Source organism: Podarcis melisellensis (assembly GCF_964234715.1).
Source record: "Podarcis melisellensis genome assembly, chromosome: 8".
NCBI classification, from domain to species: domain Eukaryota; kingdom Metazoa; phylum Chordata; class Lepidosauria; order Squamata; family Lacertidae; genus Podarcis; species Podarcis melisellensis.
In genome coordinates, this window is record NC_138540.1 from 24,502,721 (window position 1) to 24,522,471 (window position 19,751).

At 46.3% G+C, this 19,751-nt stretch overlaps 2 protein-coding genes across 3 annotated transcripts; one reads left to right on the forward strand and one right to left on the reverse strand.

Annotated features, from left to right (window-relative positions):
• The first annotated feature begins 1,503 nt into the window (after positions 1-1,503).
• LOC309376941 (claudin-16-like) lies at positions 1,504-9,480 on the forward strand. Of its 2 annotated transcripts, none has more exons than XM_081923894.1 (5): positions 1,504-1,857; positions 4,400-4,535; positions 5,202-5,366; positions 7,697-7,761; positions 8,955-9,480. In XM_081923894.1, the coding sequence occupies exons 1-5, from the start codon at positions 1,753-1,755 to the stop codon at positions 9,147-9,149; spliced, it is 666 nt and encodes a 221-aa protein (XP_081780020.1). In that variant the 5' UTR covers positions 1,504-1,752; the 3' UTR covers positions 9,150-9,480. The 2 variants fall into 2 exon arrangements, with proteins under 2 accessions (XP_081780020.1, XP_081780021.1); XM_081923895.1 differs by lacking the exon at positions 1,504-1,857 and adding an exon at positions 3,120-3,294.
• Positions 9,481-10,812: 1,332 nt separating this feature from the next.
• Positions 10,813-19,005, reverse strand: LOC309376948 (claudin-16-like). Its single transcript, XM_081923904.1, has 6 exons — positions 18,879-19,005; positions 16,428-16,559; positions 14,812-14,914; positions 12,804-12,968; positions 12,125-12,319; positions 10,813-10,951 (listed from the first exon to the last, which is right to left on the reverse strand). Exons 2-6 carry the CDS (start codon positions 16,539-16,541, stop codon positions 10,863-10,865), a joined length of 666 nt encoding a protein of 221 aa, XP_081780030.1. The 5' UTR covers positions 16,542-16,559; positions 18,879-19,005; the 3' UTR covers positions 10,813-10,862.
• Between the last annotated feature and the right edge of the window lie 746 nt (positions 19,006-19,751).

Genomic DNA, 19,751 nt, shown 5'->3' on the forward strand with positions numbered 1-19,751 from the left:
AAAATAAATACATTTATGAAAAACAGACGTACATACAAGTAAACAAACATACAATCAATCAATCAATCAAACAAACAAATAACAGAAAAATCAAAAAAACCACCACACTATAAGATATAAGAAGATTAATATAATACAGTGAGATTAATTGGAAGTCAGTTTTAAATTTCTTCTCTATAAATTTTATCATTGTTCTCAATACCAGGAGTATATATGATGATAATTATAATTATACAACAACAAGGCTCCTATGATGTAAGTAATAGGCCCTGCCTGCTAGCCTGCTCCCTAAAATATCGCTATTAATATACTTCTTAATTGTATTTCAGTTCAACAATTACTTTGATAAAATACACATTTTGTTACATGCAAATGGCTTTAGATACCTATTAGGTCCATAAATTACCATATAGCATATATTCAACATAAAAAACAGTGACAATTTGTTGTTGATAAAGGACAGCTGGACATATAAAGGGCCCCATTACCTTCAGTAGCTCAGGGCCTCATCAAACCTAAATCCAGGGCTGTCCAGAATGATGATGAGGAAGAGCTGTAGCCCAGTGGCAGAGCATCATCCAAAGGTCCCAGGTTCAATTCCCTTCTGGCTTCTCCAGGTAAGCCCAGGAGAGGCCCCTGCCTGAAATCCTGGGCAGTCGCTGCCAAGTCCGTGTTGGCAATACTGAGCTAGATGAATCAATGATCTGACTCAGTGTGATGCAGCTTCATGTGTTCCTATTATACAACCCCCCCATCCATATGGAGGTTTTACCAGGTGATTCGGAATGTATGCTCCTTTTCCATAACAAACTGCCAAAAAAGAGTCTCACAAATAAATTTTTAAAACCCTTTCCTACCAAAATGCATAGCATAGCTGGGGTGGGAAGCTGCATCCCCATAAGACAAAAGCAACAATTGAATAACTCTAGAACAAATTCTACATCACCTTGCCAACAAAGGTCCGTATAGTTAAAGCTATGGTTTTCCCAGTAGTGATGTATGGAAGTGAGAGCTGGACCATAAAGAAGGCTGATCGCCGAAGAATTGATGCCTTTTTAATTATGGTGCTGGAGGAGACTCTTGAGAGTCCCATGGACTGCAAGAAGATCAAACCTATCCATTCCTAAAGAAATCAGCCCTGAGTGCTCACTGGAAGGACAGATCCTGAAGCTGAGACTCCAATAATTTGGCCAGCTCATGAGAAGAGAAGACTCCCTGGAAAAGACCCTGGTGTTGGGAAAGATGGAGGGCACAAGGAGAAGGGGACGACAGAGGACGAGATGGTTGGACAGCGTTCTCGAAGCTACAAACATGAGTCTGACCAAACTGGGGGAGGCAGTGGAAGACAGGAGTGCCTGGCGTGCTTTGGTCCATGGGGTCACGAAGAGTTGGACTCGACTAAAGAACAACAACAACAAAACAAATTCAGTAGGATAGTGAAGTAATCCAGATTAAGCACGTAGGTGGCAAATGTGACATGAAGCCAGGCAACCTGAACCCCTTGCAGATGATCTCAAAGTACCTGGAGACAGTCTGATCGTGCAGCTAACACAGCAGTTTGACTTCGCCAACCAAAATGCATGTTCTTTCCATCTCCACAAGGGGGAACATGCTGGCTTTTACCAGCTTCCCTCCCAAAGTCCTTTCCACTAAGATCTGCTGGTCACCTTCTGGTCTACCGGTTCCAAGAAGAAAAGTGTGGTGTGTGCGTGTGTGTGATGTTGTGAAGGAAAATTCCCAGTTGAGCCTGGAATGGAGATCCCAGGCATGGCAGTGGCAACAGACATCCTGGCGATGGGACTGGGAGGGCTGGGCTTTTTGCTTCTCGTTCTGGGCGCCGGAGCAGATTGCTGGAGGGTAAGAAACAAATTAAGAGGACTTTAAAGCTGGGAAGGAGGCGGGGGGGGGGGGATCAAAATCTGTGTTGTGCCAAATACCTGCCCTTTGGTTTCCTTGGTTCTTTTCATTTTTTCCTGCTTCCTCTGTGGGTAGGGATGCACAAACCTGTCTGATTTCAATTTCCAAAGGCAAACTTTAAGTTCCGAAACGAGATGTTAAGTGCAATGTAGCCAACCTTTGCGCTTCTTCGGATTTTGCAGGGCTGTTCTCCTCTATGCAAGGTGTAGATAGCTTACACTAGATCGCAGAAGTCCCAAGCACTGACAAGATTATGGTGCCTCCCCCCGCCAAGTGCAATTAAAAATAAAAACAATACTGAAACATAGAATAAAATTGTACTACAGTGGTACCTCGGATTAAGTACTTAATTCATTCTGGAGGTCCATTCTTAACCTGAAACTGTTTTTAACCTGAAGCACCACTTTAGCTAATGGGACCTCCCGCTGCTGCTGCACCGCCAGAGGATGATTTCTGTTCTCATTCTGAAGCAAAGTTCTTAACCTGAGGTACTATTTCTGGGTTAGCGGAGTCTGTAACCTGAAGCATATGTAACCCGAGGTACCACTGTATTTGTAATGTCACAGAACTCGTATGTATGCCGAAATGCACATGCATGTATGTCATTTGTGACACGCAACAGGATCTGATTTCCTCGCATTAGTTTGATCTGTGTTAGGAGGAACACTCCCTGGCTTAGGAGGAGATAAGTAATAAAAAGAGAAGAGGAATAATGAGGAAAATATTTGTAGTGGAGAATAAGGAAGCCCAACAAAGGTCTGATTTTCCCCATGATGATTACTTAGAAGCTTTTTATTTTTTGGAAATCTCAAATGTTAAATTACTTCCCAAAAGAAATACATTTGTGTGTGTGTGTGTGTGTGTGTGTGCGCACCCCTGCTTTGCTGGTACCTGAAACATGTGCTTAATCAGTCCATTGGGCAATCTAGCACTGTGTTCTACAAGACGAAGACACAAAGTCCTTTTGGGAAATTCTTCACCTTGGATCAGCTTCAGAGCCATTCCCTCATCCCAGCATACAAAATTTTCTTGGTCCCCCTTTCCCTCTCTGAAGAAATTGAAAACTTGCTTGATAGAAGAACTGGAGGGGTGCTTGGCTTGTGCTGTTGTCAAACCCAAGGCCTGGTTGCCATAGGAACGTTAAGCTCTGGGGAAAATATACCGCAGCGGCGAGGGCCGGTGTACTCCTGGAAAGGTCAAACCTGCTTCTGGTGACTTTGATAAAGAGGGGCCAGTGCCCCCAGCTTTGCCCTTGCTGGGTAAACACTGGCCACAGGAGCCATCGCTGCTTCTTCCTTTCTTCGTTGTTGAACCCTCTCCAGGTGTTGGATGCACAGGAGCCTGCTCTGTCAAACGTATTTACTAATATTTATAAAAGTGAGCTGCCTGTGTGTGAGAAAGATACAGACAGACAGACAGACAGACAGACAGACAGACAAAAGAGAGAGAGTGGGCTGTGAGGATGAGAGTGCCTGAGACACAGGACAGTCAGAACATGATAACATAAAAGCCTACTGGATCTGACAAATAGCCCATCTGGCCCAGCCTCCTGTTCTCACAGTGGTCAGCCAGATTCCTCAAATGGGAAACCTGCCCTGCAGGACCTGCGCACAAGAACCCTCTCCCCCTTCCTGTGGTTTCCAGCCACTGGTATTCAGAAGCATTGATGCCTCTGACCATGGTGGCAGAACGCAGCCACCATGGATAGCAGCCATTGATCGTCTTCTCCTCCAGGAGGTTCTCCAATCCTCTTTGAAAGCTATCCAAGTATGGCGGCCACCACTGCCTCCTGCAGGAGCAAGTTCCACAGATTACGCACTATGTGAAGAAGTTATTCTCAACTGTCCTGGTCTGTGGACCAGCTGAATGCGATTCATGAACAGCCCGTGGTCTGCAGGCCACTGCTTAAGAACCTCTAATTAAAAAATTAGTTCTCAAAGTCTCTCTCCACCCAACTTCTGATGATTCCACCCTGCTCACCTTCCTTCTTTCTTACAACGAGTCCAGAGTGTAGTCCTGGGTGTCTTCATCTTCCTCCTTGGTCTCAGTGTTGAACTCAAGGGGGGGAATGGGGACAAAACTAGAATGAGTTGGCTCTGCCTGCCATGTCCTCTGGTGCCACCTACTGTTGGCCTCCCTGCCTTCTGTCCTACCAGACCTCATAGGCACCAGCCTCCACTGACTACAATTCCCACCACCCCAGTTCATTAGCCATGCTTGGGGCTGAAGGGTGCTTCAGGGAGTCCAACCACATCTGGAGAGCCTCAGGTTCTTTCCATCCTTGAATAGGGGACAGATTCTCTCCTGCCACAATCCTGAGGCTCCAATGAATTGGAGGGACGGGCAGCCTGGGTACAACTGAGTTAGTCCACCAACACCTTTCTACTCAACGCCATCTCACTTCACGCCACCTGTCTGTACAAAAACCCCAGCGGTGCCTCATTCCTGCACAAAACATTTCTTTCTCTCTTCCCTTCTCTAGCAAGATGCCAAGGACCCCCTGTCTTCAGTGGGGCTGAGTGCCCGGTGCCGGGGGTTGTGGAGCGAGTGTGTGTTTGATAACGTTGCCGACCTCTGGACCTGTGACATCCCGATCTCCTATCTCAGCGAGCATCCAGGTGAGGAAAATAAATCAGGTCCACCTAGTTGGAGCAGGTTGCAAAGGTGGACAGGACACACGGGAAGCTACCCTGTACCATTAGTCCATCTAGCTCAATATTACCAGCACAGGCTGGCAGTGGTTCTCCAAAGTTTCAGACAGCAGTTTCCCCCCAGCCTCACCTGGAGTTTTTCGGGAATTGAACCTGGGATCGGAGGCTCCCAGTCAAAGATGCAGTTCTACGACTCTCAGCTCATTTATTGCCAGTGGGTTTATTCCATACGTCACAACAATGGCCCAACATTGGTCAGGTTACAAGGTGTGCAGGTCACCAGTCTCCAGGCGGAAATTGCTAAATGTCCGGGAAAATCCAGCCATATGGCAACCCATGTTGGGAGTGAAGTTTCCCATGTTGGGCAAAAGATTCCTACATTGTAGGGGGTTGGACTAGATGGTCCTAGTGGTCCCTTCCAACTCAGCAGTTCTATTATTCTAACCCAGAGGAGGTTTTTGAGAGAAGGGGGGGAGATTTTGTTGTTGCTGCTGCCATTATTAAATAACTGAGCATCAGAAACCCCACAGCAAAATTTGCCTGCAGTCTACCATTAAATCTTGATCTCCTTTCAAGGTGCCTTCCATGTTCTAAAATCTTGTTCTTTCTCAATTCTTCACCCCATCCCACCAGCTGTTCTCGTGGTCACTCGGGTCTTGGTGATCCTCTCTGCCTTTCTGACTCTTTCTGCCATACCTCCCTTCATTGCTGGCATGAAATGTACCAAGCTAATGCACGGCAGAGTCCTTCAGAAACAGAAGTTCTCCCTGGCTGCTGGGATCCTGTTTCTCTTAGGAGGTAAGCACAGCCTTGCCTTCTTTCAGGTTGGGGCAGAATAGTACTCGATCTAGACCTTGCCTTCCACAGTCTTGTTTGTAGGGTGCCTCCTTCCTCTTCCTTTTTACATTAGTCCTGCATTAAAGCCTTTAACAGCAACCAAAAAACAGAGGAACCCTCCAGGTGCCCTTTTATTTCACATTCATGATGATTTGTGCTCACAATGGTATTGGGGTGGTTAAACCTGATCCCGCATTTATAACTGTCTGCACCTGCAACTTCTTACAGTCTGAACAGCTGTACTGGCGAAGCAGTGCAGATTGTTCATGTTCAAAATAAGTAAATGTAAGTTGAAAGAGAGTAATATGTGGAAGTATAGGGTTGTCTCCAACTAAGACCTACTCAGAGCAGATCCAGGGCTGGATTTAGGTTTGATGAGGCCCTAAGCTACTGAAGGTAATGGAGCCCTTTATATGTCCAGCTGTCCTTTGTCAACAACAAATTGTCACTGTTTTTTGTGTTGAATATATGCTGTATGGTAGTTTATGGACCTTTAAATTTTTGGGAGACCCCAAGAGAGTGGGGCCCTAAGCTACAGCTTGTTTAGCTTATACGTAAATCTGGCACTGAGCAGACCCATTTAACTAAGCTGGTCATGCCCTTTATTCAGAGTAGGACTATCACTGAATATGACCCTGATTCATAGGATGATGTTCTAGAATATGACGAAGAGATCTCGCCCTTCCAGAATTCAGTGTGACACCAAGGATGGGCATATCTGCCAATTTCGTTTTTTCACAGGCTCTCATTCCCCCCTCCCTCAATTGTAGTGCATTGTCAGGGAGAGGCAAATGGGAAAAGATGAAAGGACAGAAACCAGCAGTTATAGAGAGCCTAAAGAGATTATCAGTAGCTTCTCGTCGGAGAGTGGGTCTGACATAGAGGGGAAGGAGGATGAGTCTGGAACAAGTCATTCTGGGCACAGAGGAAGTAAGGGGAGGAGTTTTCACAGACTTGCATGCTGGGTGCGGAAAAGGAGGAAGAAAGATTAGAGGGAGCAACTGCGCACAAGGGGAAGGACGCTAATGGAAACGCTGGAGATGTACGTTTGAACTTTGTCAAATAAATCCATTGTTTGGAACTGGCTGGGAGCCCGGAGTCTTATCTATGGACAGCTGGACAGCACTAAGCCTCTGACATGCACATTTCTCCTACTATTTGCATATTTTTTTTTTACATTTCCAATTTTGCCTAACCTACACCTTTTTTTGCAGAGCAATTCCCTCCCAATATAATGCATTTGTATGTTTCTCCTCCTTTACAAGAACACATACACTTTTGTAAACATTACTTGGCTCGAGAAATACATTGCAAGATCCAGGGAAGCACGAATTTCTAAGGATGGCTGTATTCTTGAATTGTTTTAGAAAGCCAATGTGGTTGAGTGTAATGGTTAGAAATGTTGGACTAAAACCTGGAAGACCTGGGTTCAAATCCCTCAGCTCACTGGGTAACCTTGGGCCAGTTGGTGTCCTTTAGCTTAAACTATCTCCCAGGGTTGTTCTGAGCAGCAGGAGAACAATGCATGCCACCTTAAGCTCCATTGAGGAAAGGTGGTATAGAAATGTAAAAATAAAATTGGGTAGGTTCGCCTTTCAATGCAGATGAAATAAAAATCCGCCCCGATCCCTGTATGAGATGGAGGTCAATCTAGTGTCAATCCTACTCAGAATAGACCCATTGAAATTTGTGGGCCCTAGTTGGCATTGTCCATTTATTGTAGTGATAATAAAAGTTAGCTAGGGGGATACACAACAGCCGAAGGTGTGTGCACAGCTATTTTTCAAAAACAAAAACAACTTAAAATTCTATTTCTCCTTAGAGGAGATCGTAGAGGACACCTGAAAGCAGCCCTGTTTAGGGAAGCTTTAATGTTTAATAGACTATTGTATTTTAATATTCTGTTGGAAGCCACCCACAGTGGCTGGGGAAACCCAGCCAGATGGGTGGGGTATAAATAAATTATTATTATTATTACAGTGGTACCACGGGTTACATATGCTTCAGGTTACATACGCTTCAGGTTACAGACTCCGCTAACCCAGAAATATTACCTCGGGTTAAGAACTTTGCTTCAGGATGAGAACAGAAATCGTGCTCCAGCGGCGCAGCGGCAGTGGGAGGCCCCCTTAGCTAAAGCGGTGCTTCAGGTTAAGAAAAGTTTCAGGTTAAGAACGGACCTCTGGAAAGAATTAAGTACTTAACCCAAAGTACCACTGTATTATTATTATTATTATTAAGGAAGCCACGGCAGCTGGAAACTCTAATGTGGAATGGTCTCCCTTTCACAGGGCTCTCTGGAGTGGTTGCTTCACTGTGGTATGGCATTGACACCGTTCAAAAGTATAAGCTTGAGGTAAGTAAGGTAGCCTAAAAGAACATATGAACAGAAGAATCATAGAACTGTAGCGTTGCAAGGGACCACATGAGGGTCTTCTAGTCCAACCCTCTGCCTTGTGGTAATCTTCTGCCCTACATGGGGCTCAAACCCATCACCCTCAGATTAAGAGTCTCGAGCTCTACTGACTGAGCTATATGGCAGAAGCTGCCTTATGGCAGAGTCTGCTAGCTGACTGACACCAGCTCTCAATGAAGGGAGTCTTTCCCTGCCCAGCTTGGCGATGGCTAGATTTGAACCTGGGACCTTCCTGCATGCAAAGTAGGTGCTCTACCACACAGTTGTGGCCATTCCCCAATGGGAATGGAGTTTAGTATAGAACGTCTTGGAAGCGACATGGATTCTTTAGGGCATTCCCCATCCACCTCCTGCCTTGACTGGCTGCAGTTCCCTAGGGTCTCAGCCCTTTCCCAGAAGTACCTGAGATGTCAGGATTTGAACCTGGGACTTTCTACCCGCAAAGCCCTACAAGTGAGAATTTTTTTCTGGTAATCAACACATGCTTTTAAAATGTGCTGCTCCCACCCGGTTCGATGCCTGCAGAGTGTCCAGGATCGCTCACCATCTCTTTTTTTTGTAATATTTTTATTGCTTTTCCATTTTCAAAATTTAAACATAATCTTATTATCCTCATTGTTTTTTGCTCTTCTGAGCCGAATCAACTTCCCTCCCTCCTGCCTCATGGCTTTCAAAGTTCACCCTTATATCATATCGTTCATACATCTTCCATTTTACATATTTCTCATTCAACTTATCTCCATGTTCAAATAAATAAAAAAGGTAATAACCATTATCATTACAAGATTTCTTACAACCCTACTAGTGTTGGTAAATGCTTACAATGATCCTTCAAATATTGTGCAAATTTACTCCAGCCTTTTAGGAAAGCTCGATCACGCTGGTTTCGGATTTTCCCGGTCAGCTTTGCCAATTCCACATAGTCCACCATTTTCATCTGCCACTCTTCAATCGTTGGTACTTCTTGTTGCTTCCATTTGGGGGCTAAAGGAGTCCTTGCTGCAGTAGTAGCATACATGAACAATTTATGATCACCCTTTGGTATTTCTTCACCTACTATACCTAATAAAATGCTTCCTGGTTGTTGTTGTTTTTAAGAAAAGGGATCGCTCACCATCTCAGTTCCCTTTCAGGTCAGCTTGGGCATCCCTGGCGTGACTTACGAGCTTGGCTACTCCTATTGGATGGCTGCCGCGGGCGCCGCTTGTGCCACTTCCGGCGGTGCCTTACTGATCGCTGCCGACTGCCTCGATGCCCAGGCGCTGAAGAGAAACCAGAACCTTCTCTGCAGCCCACTGACCTCCAAAGGGCCACAAACCTATCTATGAAGAAGGAGTCCAGCCCTCTCTCCACTGACAAACCAACCGTTGGCTTTCTAGCAAATGTTGATTGTAAAGGCTGCTGGGGATTATAGCTCTGCGAGGGGGGAACTACGGTTCCTGGGCTTCTCTGGTGGAAGCCATATGCTTTAAATGCCACGTGCTTTAAAAGCTATATGGTTTATGAAAAGGGTGTGACACCATAAAGCAAGATTCCAATTAAACCAGAAGCAGCTGGCTGGTTGGATTGCATTGTGTCTTTTCTGCATCATCAGACTGGTCTTCGCACTTGCTTGCTGATTGGAAGCAGGGCCAACCAGGGAGCAGCCAGAAGGACCACATGGCCTTGGTCTCAAGCTCAAAAGGGGGCTGAGATTTAGCCATGCATTCGTTCCATTTCTGTCGCATTTGAGAAGTTTTGCAAATTTGTTTTTAAGTGCTGAAAGGTGACACATTATCCTCCCTTGGAGCTGCAAATATATATAAAAAGGGAGTTGTGATTTGGCAAAAGACATCCAGTATTTAATGATGGGTGAAGCTATCCATTTTGGTTCTCTCCGTTTCTCATATTTCCAACCTTAAGTTCAGTCCTCTTTGTTCCCACATCAGTTCCCAATGCTTTTTGAAAGTCCTCGTGAAAAATTGTCAGTGTTGTGGTGCAATTTTCTCCTAATATGCACAGGTTCCTATGCAATTTCCCCTAAGAAACACACTTTGGCAAAGCAATCTCACGCTATAGAATACAGTTTTGAACTTCATTTTCCCCACTAACAGGTGTTATTTTTTTGACACCCTTTCCCCTAATAGAGGCATTTACTTGGTCAGAGAACCACACTACAAAATCCAGAGAAGTGTAAATTTTGAATAATGGTTGCACTTCTATTTCGAGAAGTACAAATTTCCATATGTTTGCCTTTAAATGTGAGATGAATTGAATCCCCCTGCCCCCATCCAGCCCTTGTTGCAATATGACAACCCCACATCTCATCTAGGGGTGCTATAAATATACAGTATGTAGCATCAGGATTCTCTCCAAAGAGCTTGGGACGCACGGCAACCACATAGTGATTCCTTCTGGTTTCCCAACATGTCCCTAGCTGTTAATTTCCACATCACATTTGAGCTTCCACATGACAAAGAACTATAGTAGGATGTAGTGCAAGTTTCATACTCGTTTCCATGCTATTTGCAAAGGATTTTCTTCTTTTTCTGGAGGCAAGTAGCACATGAATGAGTCCTCAGCTTACACCATATTCTGCTGCATTTCTGGAAGGGGCTTTTACGTTATGCGGAAGCACAAATATAATGTGGAAATTCACAGATAGGGAAAGATCAGGAAAATGGAATAAACTGCCATGTGAATGCAGCCCAGGTGTGGAGAAGCTGTGTTGTGATCAATAGCATTTCCATGCTCTAGGCCTGTAGGGCTTCCTTTGCAAACAGCTGTGCTCAATGTACAAGCATCAGAGAGTGGATCTGAGCCAGAGTCACAATATCAGGGGTGGGGCAAGGTGTGGCTCCCTATTCCTCCTTCACCAGCAGTCATCTAAGCCACACAGGGGTAGGACTGTTGTTTTTTAGGGGGGGGGGAGAAGGCACGCGCCGTGCGGGCAAGGCCCCAAAGTGGTCTTCTGCCTTCCCTTCGAAGCCAGCATGGAGAGAAATCGCTCGTGAGCAGTTGTTCCAGAGGCAGTTCGCTCACTGGGACCGCTTGCTTCCGTGTCACACGCGGGAAGCCGTGGCATACATCTTGCAAGTGACTATGGGCGAATGGTGTGTCGGGCGCTGAGGTCTCCTGCGGGGGGCAGCACCTGCATTGGAAAGAAGAATTGAAGTCACAATATTTAGAAATCGACGTGGCCCTCTCTAGTGCTCTTGGAGAGTGGTGCATACAGAGTGGCGTATCGTGGGTTGCCTCTGCCCGGGGCAAGGAAAGTATTGCCCCCCTAAGAAAATTATTGTGCCCCCTAAGTGGCATTTCCATGTGGCGCTGATGTTGCTATTGGACGGAGCTTCAGCACAGCGGCGGAACATGTGCATGCACCTCCTTGGGCTTGGGCACCACCACCATGGCAAGTCTCGCCATCTGCCCGCCTCCTCTGCTGGTGGGGGGGGGAGCGCCACACAGTCAAAGGTTGCAAGGGCCCATCCTCTCCCAGCTCCTGCTTGGAGTGCTGTTCAGGTGAGGCAGGCAAAAGGTTGGAGCAAAAGCTGCAGAGGCACACTCGTAAGAATTTTTGCACTTGGAGCAATCGCCCCGGTAGCCCCACCACCATGTTACACCACTGTGCATACATTATCTTGTAACAGCCCTGCTAGGTTATCTTCACCTATGTGGGGGGAGCACTGTGAGCAGGGTTTCCTGACATCACCTCCAAAGTGTCACTGTTGGGTGGGGGAATTCAGCTAGGGTCCATCATCCCTAGTAAGGTGGTTGGAACCTGTAGCCCAAGAATATCTGGAGAATGCAAGAACATAAGGAGAGACCTGTGGAATCAGGCCAAAGGCCTATCTAGTCCAGCATCCTGTGGCCAACCAGATGCCCATTAGGGGAAGCCCCAAGCAACCCTCCCCGCTTGTGGCTCCCAGCAACTGTGGTTCCCAGCAACTGGTATTCCAAAGCATAATGTCTCCAACAGTAGGGGCAGAACATAGTGAAAACTGGCTAGTAGCCATTGATAGCCTCCCTGAATTTGTCTAGTTCTTCTGTAAAGGTATCCGAGTTGGTGGCTCTCACTACCTTAGTATAGTGAGTTCCGTAATTTAACCATGAATTGTGTGAAGAAGTACTTTTCTCTGTCCTGAGTCCTCCTATGTTTGGTTTTCTTGGATGGCCCCAGGTCCTAGCATTATAGGAAGGCACAAGTTTCCTACCCCTCCCTTAGGACAATTGGGGGATAGCCACAGCCAGTGATAACTACTACGGTTTTTCCTCTTACACCACCTTTACTGCTGTCTCTGAACTCTTAACTCTTCGTACTGACCTCCTGCGGCGGCAGAAAGGCAGCAAGTCAACACAATGGCTGCCATGAAGCATCCCGAGGACCCCACCATTCCCAGCCAGCAAGACCATCCAAAGTCATAATGGACTCCCAAGAACACACTGTGCAAGACAAGAGTGGTCCTCTCCATATAGACGTCGACGGCATACCAGACAGAGCCCACCAGTCCAAGGACACCTGGTGGGCCAAGAAAACACAATTATCTTAAGAAAGGCAGAGGCCATATGCTGGGCCACTACCCAAATCCCTCTGTATATGTTCATATATGTGGCAAAATCTCTCCATGTCAACTGGCCAGGGGTCGCAAACCATTTTGGGCCAGTGGGCATATTTGGGCCAGTCACAAAATGGCTGTCCTGAGGTGTGCAGCATAACACAAAATGGCTGCTGGCTGTAGGCGTGGGGGCATAACACAAAATGGCTTCCATTGTGAGTCATGGCACAACACAGGATGGTTGTCTTATCTAAAGCAGCAGAAAAGGAGACCTAGATGGAAAACAGTGTGGTCCTGTCCTAGAATCAGGGGCAATGCATCCCGTTGTGTGATTATGAGGGATGAGAGAGGTTGTACAGGAGACTCCACTTTCCACCTCAAGGCTTGCCTCGGTAGCTGTCCTGGTCGATAACAACAAAGCCAGACCCCAATGGAAAAGGCGCTTACTTCCGACTCCCAGGACTAATCCTGACGAATAGCGCATCTTCAGCTTAACGTGCGGCTCGTCCTTGAGAAACTTGATGCAGTCGAGGCCCAGCGCCAGCAAGACTAACGCAAATCCCGAGAGGATGTCAGCTGTGATCAGCAATGCTCGAGTCACCACAATCTTCACTGAGAAGGGAGAGCAAAATACAAGGTAGTTGAAGGTCAGTCAGAGAAGCATCTCACTGGCCTGGCGTCCCCTGGCTGAGTCTATTGGGAGGAACCCTGAAGTCTGTCTGATACTGAGCCAGGTCATTTGTCCACTTAGACCATCAATGTCTACACCAGTGGGCAGTAGCTCTCCAGGATTTCTCACAGCAGTCCCTCCCATTTCTCTACCTGGATTAAAATGGGACCTTCTGCATGCATATCAGGAGCTATAACCACTGAGCTAGGTCCCTTTCCTAAAATTAAAGCAAGGTGCCAGATAGAGTTAATTTAAATAGAAACATAAGAAGCTAACATACTGAGTCATTGGTGCATCCAGCTCATGATGGTCTACACTGACTGGAAGCAGCTATACAGGAGTCCAGGCAGGCGTCTCTCCTAGAATACTTGGAGATGCCAGGGATTGAACCTGCAACCTTCTGCATGCAGAGCAGATGTTTTACCACTAAGCTATGGCTCTTCCCCCCTGGTTCTTCCCTGCTCAACCTGGCACCTGGCCTGACGACCTCTCTGCCTCTTCCTCTTCCTTTAGCTCCTGCTTCCTTATTTACCTAATCGGGTGCCTCTGACCTCCTGCCCCTGCCCCATTTTGCAAACCAGACCCTTCAAGAGTCACCATTTTCCAGGAACAGTTCCAGTTTACAGAAGCCGTCCCGGTTTCTGATTAGATCCCGGAATGCCCCACTTTTCCTTAGGAAGTCTCTATAGTGATACCTCAGGTTAAGAACTTAATTCATTCTGGAGGTCTGTTCTTAACCTGAAACGGTTTTTAACCTTAGGTACCACTTTACCTATAGGGGCCTCCTGCTGCCGCCACGCGATTTCTGTTCTTATCCTGAAGCAAAGTTCTTAACCCGAGGTACTATTTCTGGGTTAGCGGAGTCTGTAACCTGAAGCGTCTGTAACCTGAAGCATCTGTAACCTGAGGTACCACTGTATTTTCATCGGATAAATGTTGGAGGGTCTGGAGTTACGTAACCCCTGAGCCAAGGAGATAAGTAACTGTACAACCTTTAGAAGACATCTGTATAGGGAAGTTTTTAAAAAAACTTTTAATGTTTTATTATGTTTTTATATATGTTGGGAAGCCGTCCAGAGTGGCTGTTGCAACCCACTCAAATGGGCAGGGTATAAATAATAATAATGTTGTTGTTGTTGTTGTTGTTGTTGTTATATAGGACATCCCTATTTTTATTGGAAATTGGAGCACTACACCCGTCCAACTCTAAAAATGTAGGGGAGTGTTATTACAGCTTGCCAAAGACTATTTGCATTGCCATAGATCACGGGCACATTATTATGATCACTATAGGCCACTGGTGGAGAACTGTGCTGGGGCTCCCGATTTGGCCCTTGAGGTCATGCCTTTTGCAGTGCAAGCCCCCAATGATCAGACAATGGTTGGGGCCTCAGTGCGCAGCTCTATTTAAAGAAAAGCTCCCCTGATGTCATTGTGATGTCAGATATTGACAGGTCAAACTTGGCTCATGGAGGGCGGCAGGAGATAAAGATTTGGCCCACCAGTTCCGAATCCAGTTCTCCACCCACTGACGTAAGCCTATCCAACCTTACTGCTGAAAGGACTCTCCACTGGTCAACCCTCATCTCTGCATTTTTACTCCACTCCTGAAGGCCTGATCATCAGTTCCAGCCCTTTCAGCAATCTTAACATGCTCGGAAACACCTCCCAGCACCCCCAACAATTGGGGTGAACTGTAGTAGGGGAGGGTTGCAATCGTGCAAAGGCTGAGAAAGCTTGAATGCACCCGAAGATGCTTCAGCCCATCAGCTGTTGGAGACTTACAGGGGTGCTCTGCTAAAATGGAGTCGTACTGGTCGCAGGTCCTGATGCCGTCTTGCATGTTGGTGACACACTCCCTCCACAGTCCTCGGCATTTGTGGCTGACCTGCGAAGAACATCATCGGAAGTTTTGGGTGCAAAAAGGGGGGTTGTTTGGGGCTGAGACAGATAGAGAAAGGGACCACCACATTTCCAAGCTATCGCTGTACCTACCGGTATAAGCTTAATGTTTTATCTCATTGTTAATAATAGTAGTAGTAATAATAATAATAATAATAAATTTATTTATACCCCGCCCTCCCCAGCCAAGACCGGGTTCAAGGCAGCTAACATCAAATATAAATACAGTGAAAACATTTTAAAACAAGCAAACAAACAAAAACCAAACAGTTGATTAAAATATAAGTTAGAATACAGTTTAAAATAGACGCCCTGTGGAAAGATGTAAAATCCCGCAGGGCCCTAGTCTCTTGTGACAGAGCGTTCCACCAGGCTGGGGCCAGAGCTGAAAAGGACTGGATGTTTTAGACTGAAACATCTTAGGTTGCATCCTATTTACAACTTCCTCCACCTCCTCTCACTTCTCCTTTGGACCTCAAGATGAGAGGGCACTTTGGGTCTATCCTCTGAGAACAAAGGAGCAAGCATGGCTGCCTTTGTATTGCCCAGATTAAGTGGTTAGGATAGAACGAAAAAACTTCCCTATCCAAGTTATGTACTACCTATAATAAACTACTTTTCTTACTCCACAAGCATCTCTGCATGTTGGATTGCAACAGGTAAAGTCGACTCTGCAAGTGGATTCTCAAGCCATACGCTACTCACTTTGCGCAGCAAAGAGCTCCAATAGGTAATTGGGCTCAGTTCCTGTTATGATTAGGGACACGGGTGGCGCTGTGGTCTAAACCACCGAGCCTCTTGGGCTTGCTGATCAGAAGGTTGGTGGTTTGTATCTGTGTGATGGTGTGAGCTCCTGTTGTTCCAGCTTCTGCCAACGTAGCAGTTCAAAAGCATACTAGTACCTTTTCCTCACCTATTATTTATTATAGTACTACTACTACTACTACTACTACTACTATAACTATAACTAGCTGGTTGCCTAACACAGGGCTGGCTTACAATCAAATTTCATAAAGTACCCCAGGAGAGATGAACACTTTCGCTGCCAACACTTTTGCAGGCAGGGAGCCTGACAGTAGGTGGCGCCAGAGCTCATGACAGAAAGTGTAAAGTGATTCCAGTTTCGCCCCCATCCTCCTCCCTGTTGAGTTCTGCAAGGGGCAACACTGAGACTAAGGAGCAGGGAGCCAACAGGCAGCGCCACCCTCTGAACTTGTTATAAGGAGGTAGAGAGGTGGGAGAGCCTGACTGAGGGCAGATTGAACTGCCTCCACTGGATGTAAAGGTTGGCCCCAGGTGGGCATGGCCAGGGAAAGCACTCTACAAGCAGAGAAGGGTGACCGCAACCTTTCTTATTATGGAGGGGCCCTGAGGGAAGGGGGATGCAATTATAGATCTGGAGAATAGGGAATGGTTGCATATATAGGGACCAAGCTGGCTACCCCAGCGTAATAGAACATGCTGGATCTCAGCTACCTGTTCCTGTTCCTCACCCTCACCTCCAAGCTGTCGTCAGCATTAACCATCCAGCAGTCGGTCCATGTGGCCGCGACCAGGAAGAGGGTTGAAATGAGAGCGACGCAGAAGGATATCAGTTGCAAAGCCACCGCCATTGGGAGAACTACGAAGGGCTAGAAGGAGACACACGTAAGGCTCTGGGTATCTCTCCACCCTCACCCTGCCCAAAATTGCCACAGCTTCCCCCCGAATTGCAGCAACCTCTGAGCTTTGCACCCAACAAGGGATTCCAGCTTGTCCCCTGTTTGCTTTGGGTGGGGAGATGGGTGTCATTTGAAAAAAAAAAAAAACCTTACAGAATGAAGACACACAAACATTGCAGGAGGTTGGACTAGATGCCCCTTTGAGCCCCTTCCAACGCTACAATTCTATAATTCTATGAAACGCACCTGTGCTCAGAGTCCACATATATGCACTCTGTTCCCAAGAGACTATCAGAATCATATATATTTTTTGTTTCGTGCTGATTTCCTTGACCAGTGGCTTGAGGAAAATCGAGTTAGGCAAGCATGAAAAGACTTCCTTACAAAAATAATAAAAAAATAAAAATAAAGGGTGATGGGGTTGCGCAATAATGCCAATTCCAAGCACCTGAATTGTCCTCTGTGCTGCCAGCTTTGCCACATAAAAAAAGGTTCCCCAAGGAATAAGGTAATCTAGAAAAAAATTTAAAAACGGCATACTAATGTAGCAAAATTAACGTTTGAGGCTGAAGGAAATCTCCAAGTGGTGGTGAGAAAACAAAGGGTGTTTATTGCTAGCAATAATGGCTCAGTGGGATCACTCTCCAAAAGGTGAGCAAAGCCCCAAAGGGTGAGGCCTGCTTTATATACATAGCTGTTATCTGTTAAAGCAATACAGTGGTACCTCGGGTTAAGTACTTAATTCGTTCCGAAGGTCCGTTCTTAACCTGAAACTGTTCTTAACCTGAAGCACCGCTTTAGCTAATGGGGCCTCCTGCTGCTGCCGCTGCGTGATTTCTGTTCTCATCCTGAAGCAAAGTTCTTAACCCGAGGTACTGTTTCTGGGTTAGCGGAGTCTGTAACCTGAAGCATATGTAACCCGAGGTACCACTGTACATAATGCATAAACTTCCTCCAATCTCAAGTTACAACACAATACTAATTATACCATGTATGGTCTTTCCTTCATTACCTGTTCATTAGGCAAGGAAACAAAGGACTCTCTCTTGTCAAATGTAAAGACTTAAGGATGTTGTTTACAACCTTGGGACTAAAGCTGCTCCTAACACGAGATAAGGCACAAGGCCTCTAGCCTGGCTAGTTAGCTGAGCTTATAGGTCTCGATGTACATCACTAAGACCTAGAAAGAAGCACACAGAACATCGCTCAAGGGCCCTGGCTTCTTTGGTCCACAGGAATTTGGGTGGATTTTCTTTTTAAAAGCTCAGTGCTCTTTACACTGACTGGCAGCATCTCTCCAGGTCTTGCCCAGCCATACCTGGACATGCCAGGAACTGAACCTGGGACTTTCTGCATGCAGGTCAGATGCTCTGCCTCTGAGCTATGAATGATTTTAAGTTTTCACCTGCGCAATCTGGTCGTGTTCGGGGGGAAAGGAAGGAAAGCGACTGACTCAACTCGGCTCACCAGGGGAAGGAGGCATGATGGAAGGGAGCTGGCCATGTGTTGATGGAAAGGGTGACAAAGGATGTCCCAAGATTCTCAGTGTTTTGCAGGAGGGATCTTAGCGCATGCCATAATTGTAGGCTTGTGCAATGAAAACAGATCAAAGCACTCTGTCACCCTTTTGGAACAAATCCACTTTTGAAAAATAAATAAAAGGGAAGCGGACTTCTGTGGGGGAAAGCAGCAAAAAGTCCTGCAAGCACACCAGAACAAATTGTTCATTGACTGCTCATTGTTGTATAACAGCCCAGCAAACAAATCACAACAAACATTCAGTCAAGACTGGACTAAAGCTCCATCTGCACTGCAGTAGCATAGCACTTTCAACAGTGATGGTTTCCCCCCAAGGAATCCCGAGAACTGTACTTTGTTAAGGGTGCAGAGAGTTGTTAGGAGATCCTTATTCCTCCCATAGAGCTAAAACTCCCAGAGTGGTTTAACAGCCGATCCCTCTTCCTAGGGAACTCTGAGATCTGTTAGCTCTGTGAAGGGAATAGAAATTCTCTGTGTTTTGATTCAGTGATTGTTTCGGAGAAAGTGACTTTGTTAGGTTTTCCTTTAAATGTGAACTTAATCTGATTCCTCCGCCATTTCTAGAAAAACCCTCCCATCTTTCCAGAAAGAAAATAAGACTGTAATAATTATTAGTATTATTATCCTCCTGCCCCCATCCTATTGGAGGTGGAAACAGGAGACTGAAAGGAAGGCCCTTAACTCAGTGACAGAGCCTCTCTCAAAGACCACAACGTCCTCCCAAGGAAGATCACAACATTAGGAGTTTACCTTTAAGTCGGGTGCACAAGAGCCTCTGCTTCTGCCATCCTTGCGAAGGAGATCCCACAGAACATCTGAAGAGAAGCCAGAAATTCAGGTTAAGTCTTTTCCAGGAGTTTTAAATCATCAATAAGGTGACATGAGTTTGCACCACCAAACCCAGGAACCGTCACCTGGCAGTACAGGGGGCAGAATTGAACCCCACCTGCCAGCCTGTTCAGTAGCAATAGGAACTGTCTCTGGATCAGACTCCTTAAAAAAATAAAAATAAAATCCAAGCCATGTCAGCTGTGCTTTGGGCTTTAACAGTGTGATGGGCTTCCTTGCAATTAAAATGGCTATGGGTCAGAAAGCATAAACAGGTATTGGCATCTTTGGGAGCTTGGCAGGCGATCCTGGCACGCAGCGGTGTGCCCTCCCTCCAGAACTAAATCCATCACTTCTTCACTGAGGATCAAGGCTACATCAATTATTTCCGGAATTAGAGGTTCCAGTCAACCTCTCCAAAAGAAAGGCTGGGAGCCTTTCCTGCGGGATCCCTGGGTTCCTGGTAGAGGGTTTGTTCAGAGGTCAAGAATGCAATGATTTTGCTAAATCGGACCAAAATCCATCTTAGTCTGGTATTCTGTTGCCAACAGTAGCCAGCGGGATCAGGGGTGGCTAGTGCCCATTGGACAGAAGGGAGGGAGCCCAACAGTAGGTGGCGCTAGAGCCAATGACAGGCAAAGCCAAGCAATGCTAGCTTTCTCCCCATCCTCTTCCCTGCTGAGTTCTACAAGGGGTAACCCTGAGACTAAAGAGGAAGAGCACTGGAGAGAGAGACAAGATGTCAGGATATCTCAGTTGGTAGAGCAGGCAACTCTTAGTCTCAGGGCTGTGGGT

Excerpts from the sequence above, each read along its gene's own strand:
- LOC309376941 (XM_081923894.1), top strand. The coding sequence starts at position 1,753 with ATGGAGATCCCAGGCATGGCAGTGGCAACAGACATCCTGGCGATGGGA. Across the intron at positions 1,858-4,399 it reads CCGGAGCAGATTGCTGGAGG|CAAGATGCCAAGGACCCCCT; the intron begins GTAAGAAACAAA and ends TCCCTTCTCTAG. Across the intron at positions 7,762-8,954 it reads TTCAAAAGTATAAGCTTGAG|GTCAGCTTGGGCATCCCTGG; the intron begins GTAAGTAAGGTA and ends GTTCCCTTTCAG.
- LOC309376948 (XM_081923904.1), bottom strand. The coding sequence starts at position 16,541 with ATGGCGGTGGCTTTGCAACTGATATCCTTCTGCGTCGCTCTCATTTCA. Across the intron at positions 14,915-16,427 it reads ATGCTGACGACAGCTTGGAG|GTCAGCCACAAATGCCGAGG; the intron begins GTGAGGGTGAGG and ends TGTTCTTCGCAG. Across the intron at positions 12,969-14,811 it reads CATTTTAGCAGAGCACCCCT|TGAAGATTGTGGTGACTCGA; the intron begins GTAAGTCTCCAA and ends CTCCCTTCTCAG.